The sequence below is a fragment of the Sceloporus occidentalis genome, unplaced genomic scaffold (genome assembly GCF_023333645.1).
Source record: "Sceloporus occidentalis isolate IW3139 unplaced genomic scaffold, rSceOcc1.0.p SCAF_359, whole genome shotgun sequence".
NCBI lineage: Eukaryota > Metazoa > Chordata > Lepidosauria > Squamata > Phrynosomatidae > Sceloporus > Sceloporus occidentalis.
In genome coordinates, this window is record NW_028317339.1 from 17,589 (window position 1) to 44,336 (window position 26,748).

At 40.6% G+C, this 26,748-nt stretch overlaps 1 protein-coding gene across 1 annotated transcript; it reads left to right on the forward strand.

Moving 5' to 3' along the window:
- Positions 1 to 1,404: 1,404 nt before the first annotated feature.
- Positions 1,405 to 11,585, forward strand: LOC149273798 (protein FAM110D-like). The gene is made up of 5 exons (XM_089505992.1): positions 1,405 to 1,463; positions 8,112 to 8,125; positions 8,543 to 8,547; positions 10,539 to 10,610; positions 10,974 to 11,585. Exons 1-5 carry the CDS (start codon positions 1,405 to 1,407, stop codon positions 11,583 to 11,585), a joined length of 762 nt encoding a protein of 253 aa, XP_089362118.1.
- The last annotated feature ends 15,163 nt before the right edge of the window (positions 11,586 to 26,748 follow it).

Genomic DNA, 26,748 nt, shown 5'->3' on the forward strand with positions numbered 1-26,748 from the left:
GTAATATGTATAAATGCTTCAGTATGTAAACAAATTTAAAAGTTGCGCGGTAACACCACCCCCACCCTTTCCATGTCTATGTGAACTTTGTATTTAGATAAAGTCAAACTCCAACTGTCTTCAGAACTAAAACCATCTGTGCCCTAGTACATATTGTTATCTGTACTGTACAGCTGACTGTCATCCAGATTATATTGTATTTTCTTTCTAACCCTGCTTCGGATTGCACTAATGGTGCCAAAACATGAAACACCCTTTAATACCTATGTTTATGATTAACCAGTAGACTCATTAACACCACCCTTGTTGGCTAAGACCTCATACAGTACCAGGAGTGCAAAGTCTGGTAACGTCTGATAGCATGTAATGTTTTGTAAGCACACCACTTTTATCATTATATATGGATTGGGTTGGGAGTAGAATGAGACATGCATATATTGGCATCAGTGTTTTTTTTTGTTTTTTTCTTGAGTATATTCTGTATGGCACATGGTGGGGTTTTTTAACTTGTTGTAGCACCACAAGCATACAGAATCTATAATCAACTGCTATTTTCATATTTACTTGAATGGGTCAGAACTATTCCTATTCCGTACTTATGAAATCTCAACACTACCAGAAACAATTGTATGTAGGAGAGTTTTGTCTCTTACAATTCCAGCTATGCTCAAAGTAGCAAGCACATGTATATATATAACATAGGGTAAGGGTGCAAAAATGTATATCTTCATAATCCTTATCTGCATGTCTCAGAGCTCTTAGGTTAGATGCTCTGCGCATTTAGAAAAGGCATTCTCATTTTCCATATGTGTCACTGGGAGCATGCAGATTGTTCCATGAAATGACCTGTGCAATAGGGCCTTAACATAGATGTGTTTTGTAAGGATGAGTGTGGTACGTACCGTACTTCCCCCCCCCCCCCACGCACACACAGTTGTAATTGGACGTTTCTACCTACACCTGATATCACTGTGCAAGCACAAGCACTGTATGCTTATAGGTGCTGTTCCATTTACAGTAAATAAGTGCAGCATTACAGCTGGGCTCACAAACCCTTGGCCACTTCCTGGCACCCAGGGTTCAGCAGGATAAGTGGCTAAAAACTGGCCAGGGCTGCCAATTTGAATCCAACACCCTATACTTGCATGGCGGGAGCGCTGTGAAGCGGTGGCAGGCTGTATAAGATTTTTGGTATCTATTATGCAGTTAGTTAGCATAGGTTATATACAAACAGAATTTTTTCTAAAACCAATAGCCATTTTAAGGTCTTATAAATACTCCCCTCTCCCCCACTGATATTCCCCTCTGCCCCCGATGTATGCTTTTTGCCCCCTACAAATAACATTATGCCACCCCTCCCCAGGCTTACCACGCCGGTGCTCCACCATAGAAGCCCCGGCGGGAATGCCGGCAGCGGAGCTTGTGTACACGCATCGCGAGGACAATTCAGGTCCCCTGCAGCGGTGCGGGGGATCTGGATCCTAACTCTGCTGCTTGCTTGCAGCAAGGCTTAATGGGAAAAAAAAACACCCGCCTGGCGCCCGGAACTGCATGTCCTGGGCATTGGGCTATACGAATTGTGCATCCCTGTGCTAAACCCTGATTATAGGCCGCACCTCACCCAAAAGTGCGGCCTATATTTGGGCAAATACAATATATGTGTGTGTGCAAAAAAAAAATTATGTGAGCACTAACATACCATATTTCCTCAATGATAAGATGACACCCCCCCAAATTTGAATATTAATTTAGCAAAAAAAAAAAAAGCCTGAACAGACTACCCTATAAAAAAAAAAGGTTTTACTAGTAAATATTAATTCACATAAAAACTGATTGAGAAAAATGCATTTTTTGTTTTTATTTCCTTTTATTTGGCAACCTGCCCCCAGTTATGCACATCTGCCCCCCCAGATATGCCTTATAGACCCTTATATGCCACTCTGCCCCCCCCCCAGAAATGCCTTATACCCCCCTATATGCCACTCTGCCTCCCTGATATACCACTCTACAATGCATTGTCCCGGAATGAGGAGTCTGAGTGAAGGAGGTCTCAGCCAATCAGGAGAGACGTCTCAACTCTCCTGATTGCCTGAGAGTTCAGAAGCCTCTCCTTCATTACTCCCTCATTCACACCAACTCGGAGTAAGTTGCAGCCAGCACCAGGTATGTGTGTTTGACAGTGTGTTTGTGTGACAGCGTTTGTCACTGTGTTTGTGTGTGTGACTGTGTGTGTAATGTCTGGTATGGGAGGGGTTAACATTCTATATCTACTCATGTCTGTAATGAGTGTATGTATATTAAATCTGAAATAGGTGAGATGTAGAAAATGTATTTATGTGTATGTGATGGTGTGCATATGTGAATGAGTGTATAAATATATGTGTGTGTGTGTATATATATATATATATATATATATATATATATATATATATATATATATATATATATATATATATATATATATATATATATATACATACCCGTGTGTGTCTAATCTCATCTGCTTCATAGTGTGTCCCTGAATGGCAGAAAAAAATGTCACCCTAATCGCACAGACCTCCACCGGATGCCGGAGAGGAGGATCCAGGTCCCCTGCAGCGCTGCAGGGCATCTGGATCTTAGTCTTGTAGTCAGACCTCTATTTGAGGTCTGATTTGAAGACAACCTCGAATATAAGACGATGGTTATTTTAGAGCATTTTCTCTGAAAATAACCATTGTCTTATAATCGAGCAAATATGGTATTTGGCTGCACAGCATATGAGAAAGTTTGAACAAGTCTGGGTACATGCCCCAATAAATATTTATTAGCATGAATATGGTTTAATATGGAACCTTGAAATAATGTATTATGAAGGGGTTAAGTAGGGTACTGTACAGTGGAGCACTGAAGAATATGTGTGTTTTACATTGTACTGCCACAATATAAAGTGCATCATTTACTACAGAACAGGGTGTAATATATGAAGATAAAAACATGATTGGGGAAGGGAAAAAAAAAGCTAGCTCCTATTTTTTTGGGCTTGCTCCTAGATCCAAACGGAATGTGTGGTCCTTGCACCGGCACAGTTTCTAGTAATATTGAGTGCACAAAACAATCCTGGAAATGCAATCATGTGTTCGCATTACAAAGGGAGAACTAGCACATATGCCGTAAATGTAAAAACAGCACTTGGTCTTCTATGTCTTTGGCTAAGCAGTGTTAGCGTGATCCATGTAAGGCATTTGTTGGTCGCTTCCTCCTCCTTCATTGTTCACGTGTTATTGAATAAAAGTGGAGATTGCAAATGACAATTTGATATTTTTACCGCATGCAGCTTTGTGAGTTTGTTTTTTTTCAAGTTTGTAAAATGCAGACATACCTTGAAAGGTACATTATATGACCAAAACTATGTAGACACCTGACTATCATACCTATATGAGCTTGTTAGATATCCCATTTCAAAACCCATTTACCCATTCTGACAAAAGAGCAACTGGCTCACAATCAGCTTTTCTATTCATCCCAAAGGTGTTCAATTGGGTTAAGATCAGGGCTTGGTACAGGCTACTCTAGTCCCTCCACACCAAACTCATCTAAACCTTGTCTTTGTCGACCTTGCTTTGTGCGCAGAAAAGGGGCTTCCCCAACCTGGCACCACAAAGTTGGAAGAATACAATAGTATAAATTATGTTTGTATGCTGTATCATTAAGATTACCTTTCACTGGAATTAAGGGGGCCAAACCCTGAAAAACAGTGCCAGACCATTATCCCTCCACCACCAAACTTTACTGTTGGTACTGTACATTACTGTAGCATTCTCCTGGAATCCATGAAATTAGATACTTCCATCAGACTTCCAGTTAGTGAAGCATGATTCATCACTCCAGTGGTGGTGTGCTTTACAACACCCCAGCTAATGCTTGGCACCATGCTCCACCATGGAAAGCCAATTCATGAAATTCCTGACTTACAGTGTTGATGTTGAAGTGACAATGGCAACTAAGGTGGCATCCTATGATGCAGTCCCGTTTAAAGTCACTGAGCTCTTTAGTAGGACCCATTGTTCTAACGATGCTTGTCTATGGAGATGGTATTCTTATGTACTTGATTTTATATACCTGATAGCAATGGGTGTGGTTGAAACTTCTCAAATCAATAATTAGGAGTGTCCACACATATAGCATATATACTACCAACTGCCAGGGCCGGCCTTATGTGTCCAGGCGCCCTGTGCGGGCTACTTCTCTGGTGCTCCCCCTCGACATAAAAGAAAGGGAAAAAATCTTGTAACAAACAACTAGTTTTAATTAGAGATTATTTAGGTGCAAGTGCAAACAAGTACAATAATATATAACTTGAAACACTGGTAACAAAAATGTACCTTTAATACATTAAATATAGGGAAAAAAACAGCTAACAGTGTAATCTTTGTAACAAAAACATTTTCCCTTTTAAATATTGAAACAATTGGGCCCTAGGCAATTATTTTCTTTTGCACCCCCTCCATGCACCCTAGCATGCAATCACACACTACAGATTAGGAGAAGACTGTGAAAGTCAGTGCAGTATTCCCGCCTTCTGACTCTACCGTGACTTTTAAAGGTCCTCTCCCCCGTAATCATCCCCAGAGTCCCTTTATCTCTTCATGTACTAAGCCCTCTCTTTTCCTTCCTCCCTGTAGTTCAGGTAAAGATCAAATAAACAACGCATGTACAGTTGCGCTTATAGCATTGCAGGTATAGTCCAACAGATTAACACACAAACCCAGCTTTGCAGGTATAGATCAACTGGGGATCACATGTAAACTCAGCACTGAAGGTATAGATCAAATAAACACACAGAAACAGCACTGCAGGTATAGATCAACTAAATAAGATATACAAACACAAATAATGTATGGAAACATTGCATAGCATATATGGATCAACAGAATAACACACAAATCCGGCTTTGCAGGTATAGATCAACTGGAAATCACATTTAAACTCAGCATTAAAGGTATAGATAAAAAAACTAAATTACAGCCATAGATCACAGGTTGCACACCCCAAAGCCAGCCCTGGTGTCCATATAGAACTTGACCAGTACCCAGATAACACACACAAATTACAGCCCAGTCTGAGCCATCTTTGTCCCGAAACAGTCCAACATGAGCTATTTTTGTCCCCAAACAACTCAGTGTAAGACACCTTTGTCCCCTAACAGCCAAGTATAAGACATCTTTGTCTCCAAACAGCCTGCCCTGTGCCATCTTTGTCTCATAAACACCCTGCCCATGCCATCTTGGCCCCCAAAGCTCAAACACCCTGCTTGTGCCATCTTTGCCTTTCCCCAAATCACTTATACATCTATGATACACACAAAACACTTATTCAGTTACTCATTCACACTGTCACTTACACAATTCCTTCACACAATTATTATTTTTTTTTACCCTCTATCACCCCCTTCTTACTATCTACTCCCCTCTCCTTGCAGTTTACTTACCCTGGTGAAGTCCTGTGGTGGGAGCGCGAGGCCTCAACCTTGTTGTCCTGCTGCGGTGCGTGCAGCTTCACTGCTGTGCATCGGGATGTGATGTCATATTTTCCGGAGCTCATCGTGAAGTACCGCACCTCGACTTAAAGTGGGGGGAAAAAGTGCGGCCTATATTCGGGGTCTAGCCCCCGACTGCATGTCCCGGGCGCCGGGCAGGCAGCGGGGTTAGGATACAGATCCCCCGCAGCGGTGCAGGGTACCTGCATCCTACTCCCCGATACGCTTAGACAGCCTCCCCTGCTAGCACTTTCCACGGGGGGGTGCCGGCACGGCAGGTTGTCTAAGCACATCATGCGGAAGGTCACCGGCTGCGGAGGTTGTTTACCCGCATCGCCGCAGCCGGTGACCGTCCGCACGATGCGTTTTTCCTCTGCCCCCAAGACTTACCAGAGCAGACTCCCGGGTGTCTTGCGGGGCCGGCGGGGGACATCTACGCAACACGCATATACAACTTCCGGTGCCGGCACATCCGCTGAGTGCCGGCACCGGAAGTTGTATACGCGTATTGCGTAGCTGTCCCCCGCCGGCCCCGCAAGACACCCGGGAGTCTCCTCTGGTAAGTCGGGGGGGCAGAGTGGCAGCATATCGAGGGGGAGGGAGGGGGAGGAGGAGGACAGTGGCAGCATATCTGGAGGGGGGAGGAGGACAGTGGCAGCATATCTCGGGGGGGGGACAGTGGCAGCATATCTCGGGGGGGAGGACAGTGGCAGCATATCTCGGGGGGGAGAGACAGAGTGGCAGCATATCTCGGGGGGGAGAGACAGAGTGGCAGCATATCTCGGGGGGGGAGACAGAGTGGCAGCATGTTTTTTTGGTGCTTTTTTAAAGAAAAAAACTTTCTTTAAAAAAGCACCAAACTTTTAGGGTGCGGCCTATATACGGGGGCGGCCTATATACGTGGGCGGCCTATATACGGGGGCGGCCTATATCCGAGCCAATACGGTACTTAATGATTAAGAATGTGGTTTTTTTAATACTATTTACATTTTTTTCTGCTGTTTCTGTATGCATTATTGTTACATGTAGGACTGTAGAGCCCTGTGATAAACTTATGCCAGCAAATATTCTGAGCTAGAAAAAAAAGGTCATGGAGGGGGGAGGGGGGGGTACCGTCCCGGACAATCTGGGACATGTGGTCAACGTAGCTCCAATGCATTGGTTTAAGATTAGTTTGCTTTTACCAAAAATGTAAAATGGCAATGCTATAGAAATTTCGGATAAATTCTTGAGCATTGTTCCAGAATGTAAATAGTTCAGGAATGTCTGTTGTGATAATTATCTAATGTTAGCTTGAAATCCAGCATACTGATGACTTTCCTGACCTCCTTTTGTTGATTCACCTGTGTGCGCTGTCCCAGAGAGAGTATAGCAGCTGTTATCTGCTTTATAAGAAGTAGTAGAAATAGGCACTGTTAAGTGAGGGGGTGTGGAAACAACCATAATCTTGTTCTTTATAGCGGACCTAAGTTACAATGATCATCTATGCCTTACACAAGTCCACACAGTGTGTTTGACCCTCTCCTATGATCCACCTTTAGTATATCTTTACTCAACTTTTTGACACTATACTCTAGATTTCCCCTGTATATTGCTTACAATGTTTTTATTCTCCTAACTTTATTTTATGCCACACACCCTATAAAGGTGTTAAACATATAAACCTTAGCTAAATCATCATTTTTTTTTCTTCCTCTGAAGTTTTACTGTTTTTGGTTTCTATGGCAACTACTTACAAGTGCCTACTTTTTGTGCCATGTTTTAGGTGTGTTGCCATTGATAATTAAGTCTTTGACAAAATGTACCTGATTAAATAATTTCTGCATGAAAAAAAGGTTTACGCATACAACAGTACCATAAATTATGTTTCCAAATCTGCATTTAGTTACAAAATAGATAAATTTAGTAGATCACAACTTTAAGAGCATGTGCTTGTCAGAACAAAGCTCCTTGCATGTGCTACACTTATTGTCAGTCAGCTCCAAGCTGGCTCAGTGAATGTTGCGGGGAAAGTATAACAAGACTCTGCATACACGGAAAGCGCTCCATTGAAATACATTTTCCAATTAACACCTTTTCCTAGTGCTTAGTAGGGAGAAATGTTGGACCACTGAGGATGCAGGTAGCTGCAGCTCTGGAACTGCAGTTTCTAGTAAAAAAAGGTAACTGCCTTATATTTTCAGGAGTGTATATTAAAAAGTACCCATAAAGTACTTTAATATGCATTCATCTTTAGTGAAGTTGTCAGAAAATGAAACTATTTAGTATTAGGCTCAGAGGTGCAAGGCAAAGCCATCTGTGTAGTTAATATCCATATCAGAAGCATGAATCTCTGGCATGTAAAGGGTTTGTGCCAAAGCAAATTAGTTTATAGGTATGAAGGATAAATAAAGGCATCAGGGAAGTAATGAGGTACAATAGTTTAAAGTACAGGTAAAGAAAGAAGCATGTGAGGGGTTAATGTTGATTGCAGAGGACAGAGGGTAGACTCCATCTGGAAAGGGAGGAGATTTCCTTGTGTGACATGTACACACACAGTTACATGCTGCGAAATAGTCATTGTGACTGTGGCTCTCACACCCCTCTTCTACAGCTACTTCTTCACACGTATGCAGTCAGTTGTTCCTGCCACACGCATTCTTTCACGCTGAGCCCTTGTGCCCACTGTTACTGAATGTGTCACCAATCTGGACCAAGCTGGCTAAGGTGAGCTTGTAAGAACTACCTTGTACTATTGAACTTTTATTTCACTTTCGTGACATGAACCAGGAAAAAAACATGCTTTTCCTCCCTCCTCAAACAGGATATGTTTATCTCATTTCATCCATGATTATAGAGGTCAGATTATTGTTTTCAGCAGTACAGATTTCCTTTTTTACTATTAAAGTACAGTTAAATACTTATTAAATATGTACAGTATTTTTTGTCCTTTGTTGTGATTCTGACACACACACAAATATTCTACCAGACCTCCTCATTACTTTTTATGTCATTGTTTCTCTTGTCCTTTTTATTCCTTTGTAGCCGAGGTTTGTTCATTCCTACAGAAATCCAAAAAGTCAGAGTACAGCTTATTTTATTTCCACAAATATACTTTTACAAGTAAATACTACTATTCCTCTGGAGCATCACAATTCACAAAATTTTGCAAAAATATGGGAACTGTATGGAAGACTGACAGAAGTGTTATAATGTTCCTTTGAAGACATAATTTTTTCTCTCTGATTATAGTCTACTACTTCTGGTTCATTATAAAAATTGGTTCATATGACTACTTATATAGTCTTGGTTTTTACATAATTATGGTCATCTCTAGCACTAGATCTACTTTTTTATTACTTCTGTTTCTTTTACTGTAATAATACTCCACCCTTAAGATTCCTGGTTATTCTTGGCTAGTTTCAGCTGTCAGTATTTTTAGATGCATCTGCTGTTGGTTGTGAAAAGGAGGGGAGGCTGTGGCTTCTGTAGTAGTGTGTGGGTCAATGTGTGGACATGTTAGGATGACACACACACATACATACTATATATATTTGTATCCACCATAATTCTCTCAACTGTACACTCCAACTGACCCTTTTGGATCTTTCCGAAAGAAATACCTAAATTTTTAGAGCTTTATTGTTTAATTTTGGCTTAGACTTGCCTCTGGGCACACCACACAAATGGCCAGCTGTGGCCAAGTAGCTCATCCTACCCTCTATCATGGCCTCTTAGGCAGCAAATGTAATAATGCAAGTTACACTTCTACATATCGGCTAATATTAAACTGTAGTGGAAGGATCCTCCACTACAGAAGGCAGCAGCAGGCCTGTGGGTAATGGGCCAGTGACCTTAAGGTGCTAATGCCCATTGTATGTCCAGACTCAATAAGTGTGTTGAAATGGGTGGTTATTATACTTTAGTTAGAATGGACCAAAATTGATCCAGGCAAATTTTTAGTTTCCAATTTAATTTACTGGCCTTTCAGTTAGGATGGAATTTGATTGGCAGAACGAGGAGAGGCTGTCCCTGTGTCTCCGCTCTTTTGTGGAAGTCTATAGAGAGGCCAGAAAAATGCAGATAGATTAGTGGAGGAAGAGAGGTGCAAAAACGCTTCTCTTTCACTGCAAATCTGCCTTCATCATTCTGGCCTCTCAGTGATGCTCCAAAAAAGGAACATTTGGGCACACCCTCTCCTTGCTCCTCCAATCAGAGGTTAAAAGAGAATGCATGAGAATGAGCGAAATTCAGAGAACTTTGCATCATTTCTTTCTTTGAGGGTCCCTCCTCATTTTCAGAAATTCATATGAATTGATGAAATTGTCAAATTCCTACAAATCTGAATGCACAAGTCTAATGGATACCTGTGAAACAAGCTATGGTGTCATTCAGAAAAGCTAAGGGGCATAGCAGGTATGCTAATAGAAACAGCATACATAGCAAAAGGAAACATATTTTTATCATGTTTTATTTTTAATATATATATATAACATAAATTACTTTTCTTTTAGGCATGTCATGTGTTTATAAATTACTGGTAGTTAAACAAAGGTGTTCTCTCTTGTGTGAATATATGGTGATAAGTGGTGATCGATAAGTTGTGAAGTAACATAAATGCCACTGTAATGTCCTGCCTCCTAAGGTTCCCCTCTTTGGCCATTTGAAATGCAGTGAGGAATGCTTAAATCTTTCAGTCTTCTTTTTCCATTCCAGCTTTCTCATGTTCCTTCTTATATTTATTTAAGGTTTCTGCAAAATCCCTTTCCCTTTTTCTTACTGATCCATTTTTCCCTTCCTGTGTCTCACATACGGTATTTTGTAATTGATTTACCTTTAATTCCCTTACTTTCCTTATTTGACTGTATTACCTTTTACTGTGCAATTTTGAAACTGCATCTCTGTTTTACAGTGGCCAAGACCTTGCTTCCTTCTGTGCAGTGAGCCATGCCACACCATGTATTCCACATCTGGTAATGATTATCTCTAGATAAACATCATTATGATTCCTGTATCTCCTCCTGTATCCCCCCTTCTTCAGAAGTCTGTGAGAGGGACCTCAGCAACTGACCGTCTGGAAGCAGATAAAGCCAAGTATGTGAAGACGCCACAGGTGATCGAACGTAGGCAAAACCCAGCAATTAATGCCAGTCTGACACCAACTATGCCACAAAGATCTTTTACTAGCAATAGCTGTGTGCCACAAAGAGAACATTGTCTCAACAATAGTATCAATCCTTCTATGCAAAGGAAAACCATTTCACAGCATTGTGATAAACTAAGGACAGATAAATATCACTGCTTAAATGTCACTCCTACAATACCCAGGAGACCACTTCAGCCACATCATGGGACTGAGGCACAGGCAGATCAGAATATTGCAACCCCCTCTACATCCACAAAACAGAATTTACGTGTATCTCATGATGGTAATCAGCAAGGGCAAACCACAAGTTCTCCACATGTCCATCCGCAGTGTTTGCGTAGGGTTAGCGCTAGGAGGCTTTATCGGCCCGACTCACTAATTATCTATCGGCAGAGACGTGGCGTGACAATACCTGGCAAAGAGAACAGTGAGGATGGACCAGGACTGGTCATACGGCTTCTTCAGGGGACGCCATTGCTTAAGAGGAGCAATCCTCTTTCACGTAATTCCACCCACCAAAGCCCTCAGGAAATTCCTGTCTCACCTAGGGAGCAAAAAAGCATAGAAGGGTCTCTGGTCTGCCAGCCCTCTTGCCTTTTGGTCCCTGAAAAACAAGAGACTGCATGGGATGAACAGACCTTTACTACTCCTACTGATGTTGAAAAGTTTTTTGAGAGTTGTGGGTTGGAGGGAAGCCTTCTAAATCTATTAGGTAATTTCTACAAAATGAGTGGGGACACACCTTTAGGAAGCCTAGAATCAGTGAACGGTGTTAGTGGTGCTCAAGGAGCACCACTCAATGATAATGATAAAGAGGTAAAGACTCCAGTGTCTGTTATTGAGAGGAATGCACGGGTTATAAAGTGGATCTACAGCTGTCAACAAGCCAGGGCTGTTGGGGGCCATAAAGAGAAGCAAATATCACGGGAATCTACTGTGTAAAATGGATGTTGGCGATGAGAAACCTTAGAGAAGATATGCCTGTTGATGGAAAGGCTGAATCTAAAGGACCTGTAAAGCTCAAATGCAAGAGTACTGGAAGAACTGAGAAAACAAATCAGTGGATAACAGATTGAGGCGTCATTGATTCATTTATCAGTTTTTCCTTCTTCATACAGTTTTGTTGTGTATCTATTTTGTACACTATTATGTTTTGGTATCCTTGATAACATGCACCTAACCTTTATTTGTTCTTCCATTCTCATTCCTATTGCTCCAAACCTAAGTACTCAGTTACACAGTTTTTTGGTATTAGTTTACTTCAAAGATTGCGACATACCACAACACAAAAACACATTAACATCTTAAGCCTTTTATACTGTTCACATATTCCTAATACAATTGAAAAAGTAATTACCATTATGAAGACAGTATAGCAAATACACGCAAAGTTATTGCAATGCTGTAATTAATCAAAATGGCTATCTGGACATTGCATAGAGGTAGTGATAGACCAATGCTGTTGTGAATAGAGACAGTGGGGCAAAATAGGACAGTCCTGAGTAATATGGCTCCAGAATTGCAGTCTCCATATGACAAGCCTCGTTGGCAGAAGTTTTTTTTTGTAAGCAGGATTTCGCCGTTCATAGGGTTTCTCCTTAAGATAAATACAGTGGAGTTAAAATCAGGAGACTTCTGCTTATGGTTGTGTGCATATTGGCAGCATGAGGTCACATGCCACCTCAATATGAGTTATGTCATTCTTTTAGGACAGGGTCTTATTTTTGTTTGTTTTTTATAACTGCTTGGAACATTGACGGGGTTGAACTTTGTTAGCATTGTCTTTTGTTATGAAAAGTCTTTAATCACCCTTGCTTCGCAACTCAGCTAGTTTACTAGTGAGGAAGCCCCACCTGAAGGGAGTTTCCTCAAACTGCTGAGTAGAGCTTGACTCCACAGGAGGCTCAGCCAGGACCCCTCTTCCTTGTGATCTCTCGGCGGAGTTCTGGTGCCACCTGCTAGAGAACACACCCCACAGTGCTGATGGATTTCTTTCTGGAGGGTTTTCTTGAGGTGGTGGAGAAGGAGGCCTAAAAAAAAAAAAAAAAACTGTTTTTTTTTTCTTCTTAGCCCTTTGTGTCTAAATTGCACTTTTTTTCTAAATTCATACTCACTGCTCTGACTCTTGCTCTGTTTTATATTCTGGTCTCTGATCCATTCTCTGATCCTCATCTTTACTGAACAGGGAAGTAACACTTCTCCAGCCAAAAGCACCTTGAACCTGGACACAATAGATTGTCAAATGCATGGCACAACAGTAACAATCTGCATCTCATTCACGCCAAAGAGCCACAATGTTGCATCCTATACCTAGCAACCGATGGTGAAATAGCACATGAATAGCTTGTAGGAAGTAATACTGCCCCAGCATTCAAAAGGTATACAATATAACCTCCTGAAATATATCATTCATAAAACCGCTTACAAAGAAATTTAATGAGCCACTAAAGGTATAGTTTACAGTATATGCAAGTAAAATGTGTTTTTAAGTGCAGTGGCTCTTAATAAATTGATTATATAATTATCTTTGCTATGGAGCAATATTGAAAGTATATCATAGAGAGCTTCAGTATCTCATATTAACTCAGTACTTAGGTAGCATTGTAATGTATTAGAGAGTGCGCAACAAGACTAGGAGTTCAGACAAGATCATACATTCTTTGTATTATACAATTATATTACCGAATTGGGATAATCTCAATATGAGCCTTTAATTTGGAAACATACATGGCTTGTGGACATTTACAAGTGCCTGAGATGGTTGACCGGATGATTAATCATCACTTCAGTACTAATGTGATAGCTTGCCATAACCAAAATATTATGTTATTTGGTACCTTACACACATGGATGCTTATCTAATACAGTAGTGTATAACAAACTATATCTACTATAGAACAAAATGCTGTTTGCAAGTATTGAAAGATTGGAAGATGGTGACAGTACCTTTATAGCAGTCCATATACAATGAAATAATAAGGGGCTATCTAGATTTGGATGTAATCAGTAAAATATGTATGTAAATAAACATCTTTTTTCAAATGTGTTGAAGTTCTTGCAGCATACAACTATATAGCACTCGTTTGTTCATTTTGTTGCCATAAAACCGACTGGGACTATGTACCAGGATAGGGAAAGTGTCCATACATGGACATTGGTATCCGTGACAAGGCTTGTCTATGGGACATTAACAAAGTGTCTGCCCGAAAAGTCTGTTGCTGCCTACACCTGCTTTGTACTACCATGATTTTAGTAGTTTAGTAAAAGGAAAAGTAACAGGCCAGAACAAACTGGATTATAGTTAATCCAGAGAGAGAGAGAGCGCTTTGTTCAAGCTGGTTTAAGTTTTTCATACGCTATATACTTTTTAAAACAATGTCTATAAAATAAAGTTTTATTCAAAGCTATTAAAAGGTTGATTTGGTCTTATGTCTGGGTGGATTCTGCACTTGGACATGCCTAGGGTGCTTTGTTATTTTGAAAAATACGACTACTTGGTTTTAAGATTTGTCTACGATCGATGCAAATTTGAATGAGAGAATTATACCCTACCTTGCTGCAATGCAAACATTTAAAATGACACAGTCACATACTCATAATTAGTAAACATACATGTCTTTGGTGTGTGTTCTTACATCACATATGATGCTTCCTAACTTGTTACACCTGTCTATTCACAATTCTTTACATGGATTTAAAAATAATACATATTTTATGCACAGATTTATATTATTTTGTACCTTTTTTGCAAGCTGTGACATGTTTAACCCTTCTTCTCCGATGTCTCGGCTTTCAGGCTCTATAATCTCTGTGGTGTCATTCTGAAATACATAACATATTCAGTTTCCATGACTCATCGATCAGTTCTTCTAATGTGCTGTTTTTGTTTCATATTTTTTTTATTATGTTCTTTTACTTAGCCCTGTCTGCCCAATTGCATCCTACATTAAGAACTTACATGACAACTTTACATAACATGAGTAACGCTTACATGATAATGACATAAGAAAAATGTTTTTCAGTCATTGTGATTGGGGGACTTTTTTGCCATGCCCTATGTGCTCATTTAATTTGATATATTCTTCCGTATTTGCTCATTGTACAGTATTGCAGAATGTTTGTGCTATACAAATCAGTAAATAATAAATATTGCTTACTACCCCCCTCTCTTACCTCCTCCTGTGCTTCTCCATCTTGTTCTGCATTGAACGTTTGAAGAACTTTTGCTTTATAAACTTTCCAGAAACCTTGACTCATGATGTAAAGGTGCTGAGAACTGCTCAGATGGCTGGTAAAATAGCTCAGTGGTTGATGCTGAGATCAGAGCACTGCTGGTCTTCTTGTAATATATATATAACCTTTTCAATCAACACATTCTCTCATGTGCCGGTCTCATAAACGTGGGTCTCAGCCACAGGGAAATTCACCAGTGGGAAGTCTGTGTTTAAATCTTTAGGATTATATCCTAGTGTGTAAAAATGTGGGCATTTCTATTCAGCTTGTCTCAGAGAGCGTTCTGCTGTACTGGTCCCCTCTTAATTAGCAATGTCATTTGATGCACAAAGGGACATTGGGTTGTATAGCATCTCAGGTGCAGGATTCCCTGCCCTATTGGTTCTCATGTACCTGGGTCATGTGGCTTTATTAAACTTGCATGGAGTTCTTCATGCAACTGAAATGTGATAGGGAACTGTAACAAGTTGATGGACAGATCCAATGGTTTGCTTGAGAGATGAAGGGCTATAATTTACTTTGTACATCACGCCACTTGTCTCAGACATATACATCTGCCTCTACTATGCATATATAAAACCTATTCTAGTAATTGCTCTGTACTTCTTTTGAAAGCTTCTTTATTTATGACACGCACTTTCCACCAGACTTTGGGATTTATTCTCTAAAATGGGAGTTTTTCCATCATAACACAAGGAAGGTTAAGCTAAGACAGGGCTGTAAGAAAACTGTGGTTGGTCCATTATAATATATAGTTAAATCAGTGAAATTTATGGACAGTTCAACACTTTGAATAAATAATTCCTATAACACCATCACATTAGGGGATAGCCTTGATAGTCAGCATACAGACATCCTGAGTATTTTCATACGTTTAAGACAAGTTATCATTTGGAGACATTTCATATTTAATTTTGCAACATGCCTGACGAAAAGACTTACTTTGTCCTGTAATGTACCATTTTGAGTCTTCTTGCTTTCTGTAGTTTCTTGAATAGTATCTCAGAGATTGAGCAATGCATTTTGCAGGACCAGCTCAATCCTTTTTGCTGGAGTAAATTGAAGAAGATTCAGCAGGAGTCCCCAGGCTCTACGCTAAGGAGGGCCCCATTCTCCCACTTGTTCTGCTTCCAGGTGCCTCGGTAATCGGGTACCCAGCAGGGACACATGTTACGTGACCCCATAGAAGAAGCAGGCATGTGGCACAGATTGTGTGAGCTGCATTTATAAAGGACTTTCACAAGGTAAAGGTGAAGGGGGGAAGGGAAAGTTGGGAGAGAGATAGAGAGAATGAGGTCTGTGAGAGAAGAGAACTAAAGGAGAAGAAAAGCTGTGAGAGCATGATAGAGGAAGCGGAACAGCTGTGAGTGAGGAGAGCTGAAAACTGTGAGATGGAGAGAAACAGAGTGAGTATATACACTCACTTTCCACTTTATTAGGTACACCTTGCTAGTTCCAGGTTGGACCCCCTTTTGCCTTTAGAACTGCCTTCATTCTTCGTGGCATACTTTCTACAAGGTGCTGGAAACATTTCTCACTTTGGTCCATATGGACATGATGGCATCATGCAGTTGCTGCAGATGTGTTGGCTGCACATCCATGATGCGAATCCCCCGTTCTACCACATCCCAAAGGTGCTCTATTGGATTGAGATCTGGTGACTGTGGAGGCCATTGGAGTACAGTGAGCTCATTGTCATGTTCAAGAGACCAGTTTGAGATGATGTGAGCTTTGTGACATGGTGCATTATCCTGTTGGAAGTAGTCATCAGAAGATGGGTACACTGTGGTCATAAATGGATGGACATGGTCAGCAAAAATACTCAGGTAGGCTTACGCTATTGAACCACGCTCAATTGGTACTTAGGGGCCCAAAGCGTGCCAAGAAAATGTCCCCCACACCATAACACCACCGCCACCAGCCTGAACCGTTGATACAAGGCAGGATGAATCCATGCTTTCATGTTGTTTACTCCAAAGTCTGACCCTGCCATCTGAATGTCGCAACTGGAATTGAGATTTATCAGACCAGGCAACATTCTTCCAGTCTTCCATTGTCCAATTTTGGTGAGCCTGTGCGAATTGTAGCCTCAGTTTACTGTTCTTAGCTGACAGGAGTGGCACCCGGCGTGGTCTTCTGCTGCTGCTGTAGCCCATCTGCCTCAAGGTTCGACGTGTTGTGCGTTCAGAGATGGTTTTCTGCATTCCTTGGTTGTAACGGGCAGTTATTTGAGTTACTGTTGCCTTTCTGTCATGCCAAACCAGTCTGCCCATTTTCCTCTGACATCAACAAGGCATTTTTGTCCCCACAACTGCGCTAACTGGATATTTTCTCTTTTTTGGACCATTCTTTGTAAGCCTTAGATATGGTTGTGCATACAAATCCTAGTAGATCAGCAGTGTCTGAAATACTCAGACCAAGTCACTTAAACCCCCTTTCTTCCCAACTCTGATGTTCGGTTTGAACTTCAGCAAGTTGTCTTGACTACATCTACATGCTTAAATGCATTAAGTTGCTGCCATGTGATTAGCTGGTTAGATATTTGTGTTAGCAAGCATTTGAACAAGTGTATATAAAAAAGTGACCAGTGGATGTGTATATACATAGTTACATAGTACATAAGGTTGAAAAAAGACCTAAGTCCATCAAGTTCAACCCTTCTACCTAACCTTCTTACTCTTGATCCAAAAGAAGGCAAAAAAACAAAAAACCCTAATTAAGCTACTTCGAATTCTGCCATCAGGGGAACAAAATCCTTCATGACTCCACAAAAGACAATAGGATTTCTCCTTGGATCAAGAACCTCTAAAATATTAATTCTATTTATAGCCCTGTATGTTATGCCTTTCTAAAAAAAATATCGAGACCACTTTTAAAGGCAGCTAATGTATTTGATAACACCACCTCCCTAGGCAGTGAATTCCATTCCTTTATTATCCTTACTGTAAAGAATCCCTTCCTTTGTTGTCTATGAAATCTCTGCTCTTCCAGTTTCAGAGGGTGAACTCTTGTCCTTTTGTACATTTATGTTAATGAACAGGTCACTGAAGATGTCTTTATATTGGCCCTGCATATATTTATATAATGTTATCATATCCCCTCTAATATACCGTTTTTCCAGTGTGTATAATTTTAACTTTTTTAGTCTCTCTTCATAACTAGTATCTCCCAATCCCCTTAATTTTGTAGCCCTCCTTGGCACTTTTTCTAGTTCCGTAAAGTCCTATTTAAGGACTGGTGCCCAGAATTGTACCGCATATTCAAGGTGAGGTCTTAGCATTGACCTGTAAAGAGGCAAGATGATATCCTCCTCCCATTAATCAATACCTTTTTATGCATACCAAAACCTTATTGGCCCTTGCAGCTTCTTGCTGGCATTGCACACTGTAATCAAGTCTATTGTCTACCATTATTCCTAAGTCCTTCTCATTGGTAGTTTTCCCCAAGGATATTCTATTTGTAGTATAGGTTGCATTTTTATTATTTTTGCCATAATGCATAACTTTGCATTTATCTATGTTGAACCTCATCTGCAACTTGCACGCCCAGTCCCCAAAAACTGTGACATGGCTCTCTATGCAGCCTGGGAGATAATTTATAAATAAATTAAAAAGAAGAGGACACAGTACAGACGCCTGAGGCACTCCACTTAATACCTGCGTACAGTCTGAGAAATATCCATTCACAACAACTCTGCATTCTATCTTTTAGCCAATATCCAATCCAGAGGCGTATCTAGGGTATGGAACCTATGGCTCCTGCCATAGGCGCCATTTGAAGGAGGTGCCAGTAAGCGGCTTTCAAATGCCGTCTTTTTTTATTTTTTTTGATGCGGAGGAGAGAGAGGGGCGCCTAGCAACTGCTCGGCGCCCCTCATTCTCCTTCACAAGGCCTCTTCATCCGTCCCGGCATTTCATGCTGAGCGCCGTAATATGACGTCATATTTCGGCACTCAGCAGTGAAGCAGCGGGCACCAGCGAGCGGCTTTTAAACGCTGTCTTTTTTTTTTGATGTGGAGGAGAGGGGCGCCTAGCAATCCCTTTTTTAATATGGGCACAACATCTGCCTTGCACCAATCTAATGGAACTATGCCTGAACTGAAAGAATCCCTAAAGATCAGTAATAATGGTTGGGCTAGAATTAGGCTTAGCTCCTTAACTACCCTTGGGAGTGTGTGTGTGTATATATGTATATATATATATATATATATATATATATATATATATATATATGTAATGTTGCTACCGGTGTGTAAAATCAAGCATCTAGCCACACAGTCTGCATTTACAAAAATATGTGAAAAAAATTGGGTCGTTGTGAAGCGCTCAGTGAATTTAAGCATGGTACTGTTGTAGGATGCCACTTTTGCACTAAGTCAGTTCCTGAAATTTAATTACTGCTAGATATTCCACGGTCAACTGTAAGTGGAAATATTGAATTATTAATTAAGTGGAAGCGTTTAGAAACAGCAGGAAATCCACAAAGCAGATGACCACGTAAAGAGCGGGAACATTGAGTGCTGACGTGCCTGGTGCGTACAAGTCGCCAACGCTCTGCTGATTCCATAGCTGAAGATTTCCAAATTTCCACTGCATTGAAATCAGCACAAAAACTGTATGGCAGGAGCTTCATGGAACGGGTTTCCATGGCCGATTAGCTGCATACAAGCCTCACATCACCAAGTACAATGCCAAGCGTCGGATTGAGAGGTGTAAACCACACCACTGCTGGACTCTGGAGCAGTGGAAATGTATTCTGTGGAGTGACAAATTACGCTTTTTACAAAGCAAGGTCTATAAATATATGGTTGGAAGAGTCTGGTGTGGCCTACACAGAGCCCTGACCGCAACCCCATTAAACACTTTTGGTCTACTAGATAATGGTTAAAGATTCCCAAACAAATCAAAAGGGGGGGGGGTGGCAACTACATATTAATGTCCATGTATTTAGAATGCAATGGCATAAAAGTTCCTGTTGGAAATAGGACAAAATTTATTTGACAAAGTGTTGGGACACCTGACCATTACGGTCAGGTATCCCAACACTTTGTCAAATACATTTTGTCCTATTTATCTATAGGGAAAGGAATTTCAGTTAACTGATGTTGAAAGTTTGGCCCTGCAAAAATACTGTCACTCTAGGCATGTCACCACTGCACTCCACTAGGGACATCTCTGAGTACAATGCATAGTGAAGTCGGTGTTTTTAAACCTCAACTCTCTTGCAAGCTCTCATACTTTAGTGAAGAAACTTCATGTACGTTAGCTAATTGGCTTTATGTGTTTTGCATTGACCCATTATCACCATGGTGCTGTCTGTAGCCCCATGTTCTTACTGTGTCTCTCTGCTGTTCTGCCTGACCTCTTGTTTCATTTGTAACTGATACATGTGAATAAGAGCTCATGCTGTCTGGAAACAGAATTAGCAAATAAATAATTCCTTACATCACCCTCCACATGACATTTTAAAGAATATACAGGGAACGATAATGCCTTAAATGCATTTAAATCCATTGGCAAAAGATGGTCATTTCTAAATACAGCGCTAAACCTATTGCTCCCCAGCTGTAATGTGAACCTATGTAACCCCTTGTTACACCATCAAAGATATACCAAAAAGACAAAAAAGTGATTCATGCGCTTATGGTTATAAAAAAATAAAAAAATTAGTGATTTTTGAACCTGTTTCTGAAAGCAAACTCCTTTTGGTTAACCAGCCCCTAAAAGGAGAGAAATTAAAACAAGAACAAACATATAGTAGTATTCCAGAAATCCTTATTAGTAATTATTAGACTTGTGCATTCATCTTCGGGCGAACATGAAAACAAACATGAAGTGAGCGGCTTTTAAACGCCATCTTTTTTTTTTTTTTGATGTGGAGAAGAGAGAGGGGCGCCTACCAATCGCTCGGCGCCCCTCATTCTCCTCCAAGAGGCGTCTACCCCTGTCACGGTGCCGGCATTTCAGCAGTGAAGCAGCAGAGTAGGAAGAGAGAAGCCTCCTGCTCCCGTTGCTGGACCTAAAGGTGAGAGAACTACAAAGGGGGAGAAGGTAGATAGTGAGTAGGGAGAGGTTTAAGAAAGTGATAAGGGAGGGAGAGGTTTAAGAATGTTATAAGGGAGGGAGAGGGGTTAGAAAGTGATAAGGGAGGGAGAGGGGGTAGAAAATGATAAGGGAAGGAGAGTGTGAATTAATGTGTGGACGCATTGAGTGAATGAGGGAGAGCATGAGTTAATATGTGGATGAGTTGTCTGAATGAGGGAGAGCATGAGTTGTCTGAATGAGGGAGAGCATGAGTTAATATGTGGATGAGTTGTCTGAATGAGGAAGAGCATGAGTTAATATGTGGATGAATTGTCTGAATGAGGGAGAGTATGAGTTAATGTGTGGATAAATTGTCTGAATGAGGGAGAGCATGAGTTAATGTGCTTCTGTGTATCATAGATGTATAATTGTGGAAGGGCAAAGATGGCACTAGCAGGATGTTTGAGCCTTGAGGACCAAGATGGCACAGGCGGGTGTATATGGGACAAAGATGGCACAGGCCGGAATGTTTGGGGACAAAGTTGACTTGTGCTGGGTTATTTGGGGACAAAGATGGCAAATCTTATGTGTGTAATCTGGGTGCTGGTCAGGTTTTATGTGGGCAGTGTGGACGCCAGGGCTGGCTTTGGGGTGTGCAACCTGTGATCTATGCCTGTAATGTAGGGGGTTTTAAATATACCTTTAATGTTGTGTTTTTATGTGAATTCCAATTGATCTATACCTGCAAAGCTGGGTGTTTGTGTTATTCTGTAGATCCATATCTGCTATGCTTTGTTTCCATACATTATTTATGTATACCTGCAAATACAGGGTTTTTATGTCATATTCAGTTGATTAATACCTGCAATGCTGTTTCCATGTATTTATTTGATCTATACCTGCAATTCTACGTTTCATATATTATTATTGTATACCTGCAAATACAGGATTTGTGTGTCTGATTCTGTTTATTTAATATATACCTTCAGTGCTGAGATCACAAGTGAATTTCAGTTGATCTTTCCATGGAAAGCTGGGTTTGTGTGTTAATGTGTTGATCTATACCTGCTATCGACAGCAGGGTCTTATGTATGTATGTATGTATTGTAGGGGACAGCTCACGCATTGGGGCGGCAATGACAGTTTCACACAGGTTTCCAACGTAAAAGCGTGTTTATTTAGATGTTGTAATCACAGAGCACCTTGTAAACAAAGCAAACTATAAGCCTGTCCGGCTCTAACTAAACAGCAGGATACCTCTCTAGCAGCCTAAGGTCTGACGCAAAGCAAAGTAACCAGTTTTGTATGGGGTAATGCTTCATACCTGGTGGGCTGCAGCGCTGGCTGTAGCTGCTCCTTCATTCAGTGTCTCCCTCCCTCTGAAAACCTAACAGCCCTTTCTTTTAAGGCCTCCTCCCCAGTAACGAGCTTAGGAAGCCTCACCTGAGAGCACCTGGGTTTGCTACCAGGCCTGGCTGAGGTAACCAGGTGAGACATATATCCCATCAACCACTCTCCCATACACTTTACCACAGTATATATATATATATATATATATATATATATGCATATGCAGCAAGGGCTAATAAATGGGTGTGTGCGAACGACTCTATTGGTCGCCTACAGGGTCCTCCTCTGGCATCAACCAATAGGCTCACTCGCACGGCCTTTTTAACTCCTGACGGTGAACCTACGGATTTCTGCTCCCGTTAACCCCTGAGATGCTGTAGAGTACAGACCTTTAACTGTTATAGTAGGGAGACCAACAGAGTTGGCCGGCACCCAAGTCTAGTAATTATTATGCATCAAATGGACTCACATTTACCCAAAAGAAAGCAGACACTTCAGGGGATCTTGTGAGAAACTTCCTTATGTAGAGGAGACTTTTGAGACCTCTAGTATGTGCTCATAACAGATAAGAGCAAAAAAAGACAAAGAGCGACACAATAGTGAAATAGTGTATGAAATCTTGACTATTTAAATATGCATCAGATGCACTCACGTGTAATCCAAGATTCAATAGGCACTTTAAAAGTAGGTGGATATCTTCTTTATGGTGGAATAACCTTCAATACACATCAGAAGTAGGTATGAAGAAGAAAAAATACACCAATTTAGATGACTTTATCACCATAAGCGCATTAATCCCTTTTTTTTTTTTTGTATTTCTAAATACATGTTTCTTCCAAACAGCAGAATATGGGTGATACATTTACAGTCTCTTTTTATGCTTCAAGGTGGATATTGACTTATGTATTTTCAATAAATAAAGGACAAGCATTTCCTTTAAGTAAAGTCTACATTTAGAATAGATTAATTGGATGAAACCATAAGTACTTCTAATATGTTGCAAAATGTTCAGAAAACATAGTGAATCAATTAAACTAGAAACACATTATCCCTACCTGTAACTTTTTAGCTGGAGGTGCCAGTCTAAAGCGCTGGTATGGTTTATTTACTCTTAACTTTAATACTGAAATGCGTATTGATGGACAACAAGTAGATTAGTGAGTGTTTGATGCCTTATGACCTCTAGTGCCATTTATAGAATTGTGTTTTTGTTTTTTTTAAGTACTGTATGACGGGGAGCAAAAATTATATGCGGAGGTGGCTGCACTCCTGTCTCTCACCTTCTGGAGTAACAGGGGCTGGGCAGTGAGGTATGTGCCTTACCGATGGTGCCCTGTTGGACCTTTGCCTCGACCGCACTAAGAAAGCAATTGAGTGCTCGAAACAAAGCTACAATAGAAAGGCAGCGGGAGATTAGGGAGGTTAATACGTGGCTAAAGTCATGCTGTAGGAAGGAGGGTTTTAGTTTTTAAGAGCACTGGGCTGATTTTGCGCTTGGGTACAATCTTTATAGCCATGATGGATTGCACCTAAGCAGAAGAGGGTCTGCTGTGCTGGGGGACAGGATGGCTAGAAGGTTGGAGGAGATTTTAAACTAGTGGTAGGGGGGGAAGAGACACAGAAAGAACATACTGTAGATAAAATCAGATGGGGAGGAAGATATTTTCTGCATATCTTTCACTCTAAAAAAAAGGTGTGGCTATTGTTTTTGCAGAATCACTTAAGATAGTAACGAAGTACATAGAGCAAGATAAAGAAGGTCGATATTTGATTTGGGTTGGAAACGTCAATAGAGATGTGCATACTTTTGTGAATATCTACTTTCCCAATACAGACCCAATGTCAAGTTTGAAACAGATCCTGAGGAGAGTGGATAGAGTTAAAGAATATCCTGATACTCTTTGATTTTAAAGATAAGATAAGGCGGGTTTCCAAAAACAGCATGGCGGCTAGATGAGTCTATCCTTTCAGATAGCTGTGGGGCCCTTGCTATGTGACTCAGGGCTGAAGAACTTCTTCTGAGTGCTCATTCTGTGACGGCAGGCACAACACTCCCTTCTTTAGAAGGAATCTTACATCTTCAGTTCACTTCTCTTCCATTTGACTTTGCTTCCACATTTTCACAAAGATTACGGTGGTGGTGTTCGTCTTTCTTCCCAGATCCGGCATCAAGGTGATTTCCTACCTAGACAATTGGCTCCTTGAGGCACAATCCGAACAGATTGTTATGGATTACGTTACTCAACTGCTGAGATAGTTGAGACATCTAAACTGACTGTTCAACCTCAAGAAGTCTCGTATTGTGCCATACCACAGACATTTTTGGCCATGGTAATTCCAACAGACAAGCCTTCTTGAGATTTTAGTTAAACCAGTCCTCTCACTCCATAGTCCTCAAGTGGCACGTGCAGAACTGGGTCATCATCTCCCCTGATGCAAGTCTGACTGATGTGGAAGAGTTTGTAGACATTCACCAGACATTACCGGTTGTCATCCTTATTCTCTGAGGATTCTATGTGTGATCTAAGAGTTCTTCACTTCTACACATATACAGTATGTATGGTATGGAAAAAAGCTGTAAAGTAAGATTGCTTTCAAAATTAGACATGTTAATAGTTTTGTATCATTTAACAGAGTGCAAAGTAAATAAGAAGAAAAGTCTAATCAATATTTGCCTTCAAAACAGCATTTTTTCTAGGTACACTTAGAAAATGCCAGGGATTTCATAGGTAATTAGTTAGGCGTATGATTAAACAATTATACCGAACAGATGCTAAAGATCATCAATTTAATATGTAGGTTGAAGCACAATCATTAACCAAAAGAGAGAAAGCTGTGTAGGAGGAATAAAAATAAGAAAGGAACAGCCAAACTCGAGGTGAGGTTGTTGAAATTTAATGTAAAAAGTCATACACCATGGGAAGAATGAGCACAGCAACAAGACATAATGTATTTATACTGCATCAGCAAGGTCTGTCCAAGGCAAAAATGTTAAGGCAGACAGGGCTTTCCAGATATTCTTTACAAGCTCTTGTAAAGAAGAAAAAAGAAACAGGAAATGTTGACCAGACCAAAGGTTGTACAAGGAGGCTTAGTGCAGCAGATGAAAGACACATCATGTTTACTTCCCGTTGCCCTGCCTAGGAACAAGTGGAGCTCTATCTCCCTATATACTACAGAATCATAAACAAGGAAAATAAATTCCCAGGTAAATAATTCTGTTTCTCTCAAGTGGTGTTCAAAGATGGCTCCTAAAACCCTGCTACAACACTGCAGTGAAAAGTCTAAACAATAATCTTCCCTATTGATCTTGAACACTTAGACTCTATTGGAGAGGACTGTTTGGAAGACACTCCACCACTTTTTGCTCCATTGAGTACTCTCTTTTAACATAAGAATAGGAAAGTTTGAAGACTCCCTGAAAGCCTTTAGCAATAGATCAGGCAAAAACACATCTGGGTGTTAACTGGACAAGTGAGATCTTGTCCGCTGCTATAGATTTTCCAATCCATATTTGCTGACAGGGGTCCTATGGCTTTCCCATGGATTTCCATAGATGGACAAAGCATACAGAGCTCTTAAAAACCCTCGTTTGGATCAGCTGTGTCCCATTGGTGTTATATTCTCCTTCCACTACTTTGTTACTAAGTAAAATGAATGACTAAACAAAGAAAACACCACTCACAATTGTTTTTTCAAGATTAGGCCCCATCAACAATCGATGAAGGAAGGGATTGGAAATAGATCACATATAATATTTGTGAATAACTGATTACATATGCCTTGGACTTTCTGTTTCAACCAAAAATCTTCTACAATGATAAAGTTATTTCCCTTTTGAAGCCCAATGATGTAGTGCACCAAAATGCGGGCATGCTTGCTCGCTATAGTATTCCAGTCCCTACATAAATTCATCACACCCAATCCAAGCTACTTTGGTCAAATAAAAGCAAGACTTGAGGACTTGATATTTTCATTTGTGTTAGATTTTGAGGTCTTTGCAATTGCCCCTTTCAACATATGCATTTTGTAGACCTAGCTAGTTGAAATCTGAAAGCCTGAACCCCATGCGCTTTTTTATTTTTCCTGCAGTCCTTTAGGGTGAATTTCCAAGTGAGGAATTGGGCTGGGTTGGGTTTGAGTTAAATTAGAGAGGAATGTGTACTTGAGTGTACTAGAGCAGTAAGTTGTCTTTGATTACTTCCATAATTCTATTTGCAGTTTATCTATCACGCCATAATGAGGTTCTTCTCCATTTTCCTGCAGCAATCGATGGGAGACTAAAAGTATAGGAAGACACTTTAGACACAATTCTTTACCCTATTGTCATGAAAGTGTCTCTGTAACAGTACTCAAAACAGTTCCATTTAAAGATGCAAATGGATGGGACGGCAAGTAACATGGTTGGGCATGATGCAATCTTACACAATCTTTTGGGGCCTAACCAGTCCAAGCACAATTTATGTTGCTCAGTTCTTTCAGTTCTCTCCTGATTCATT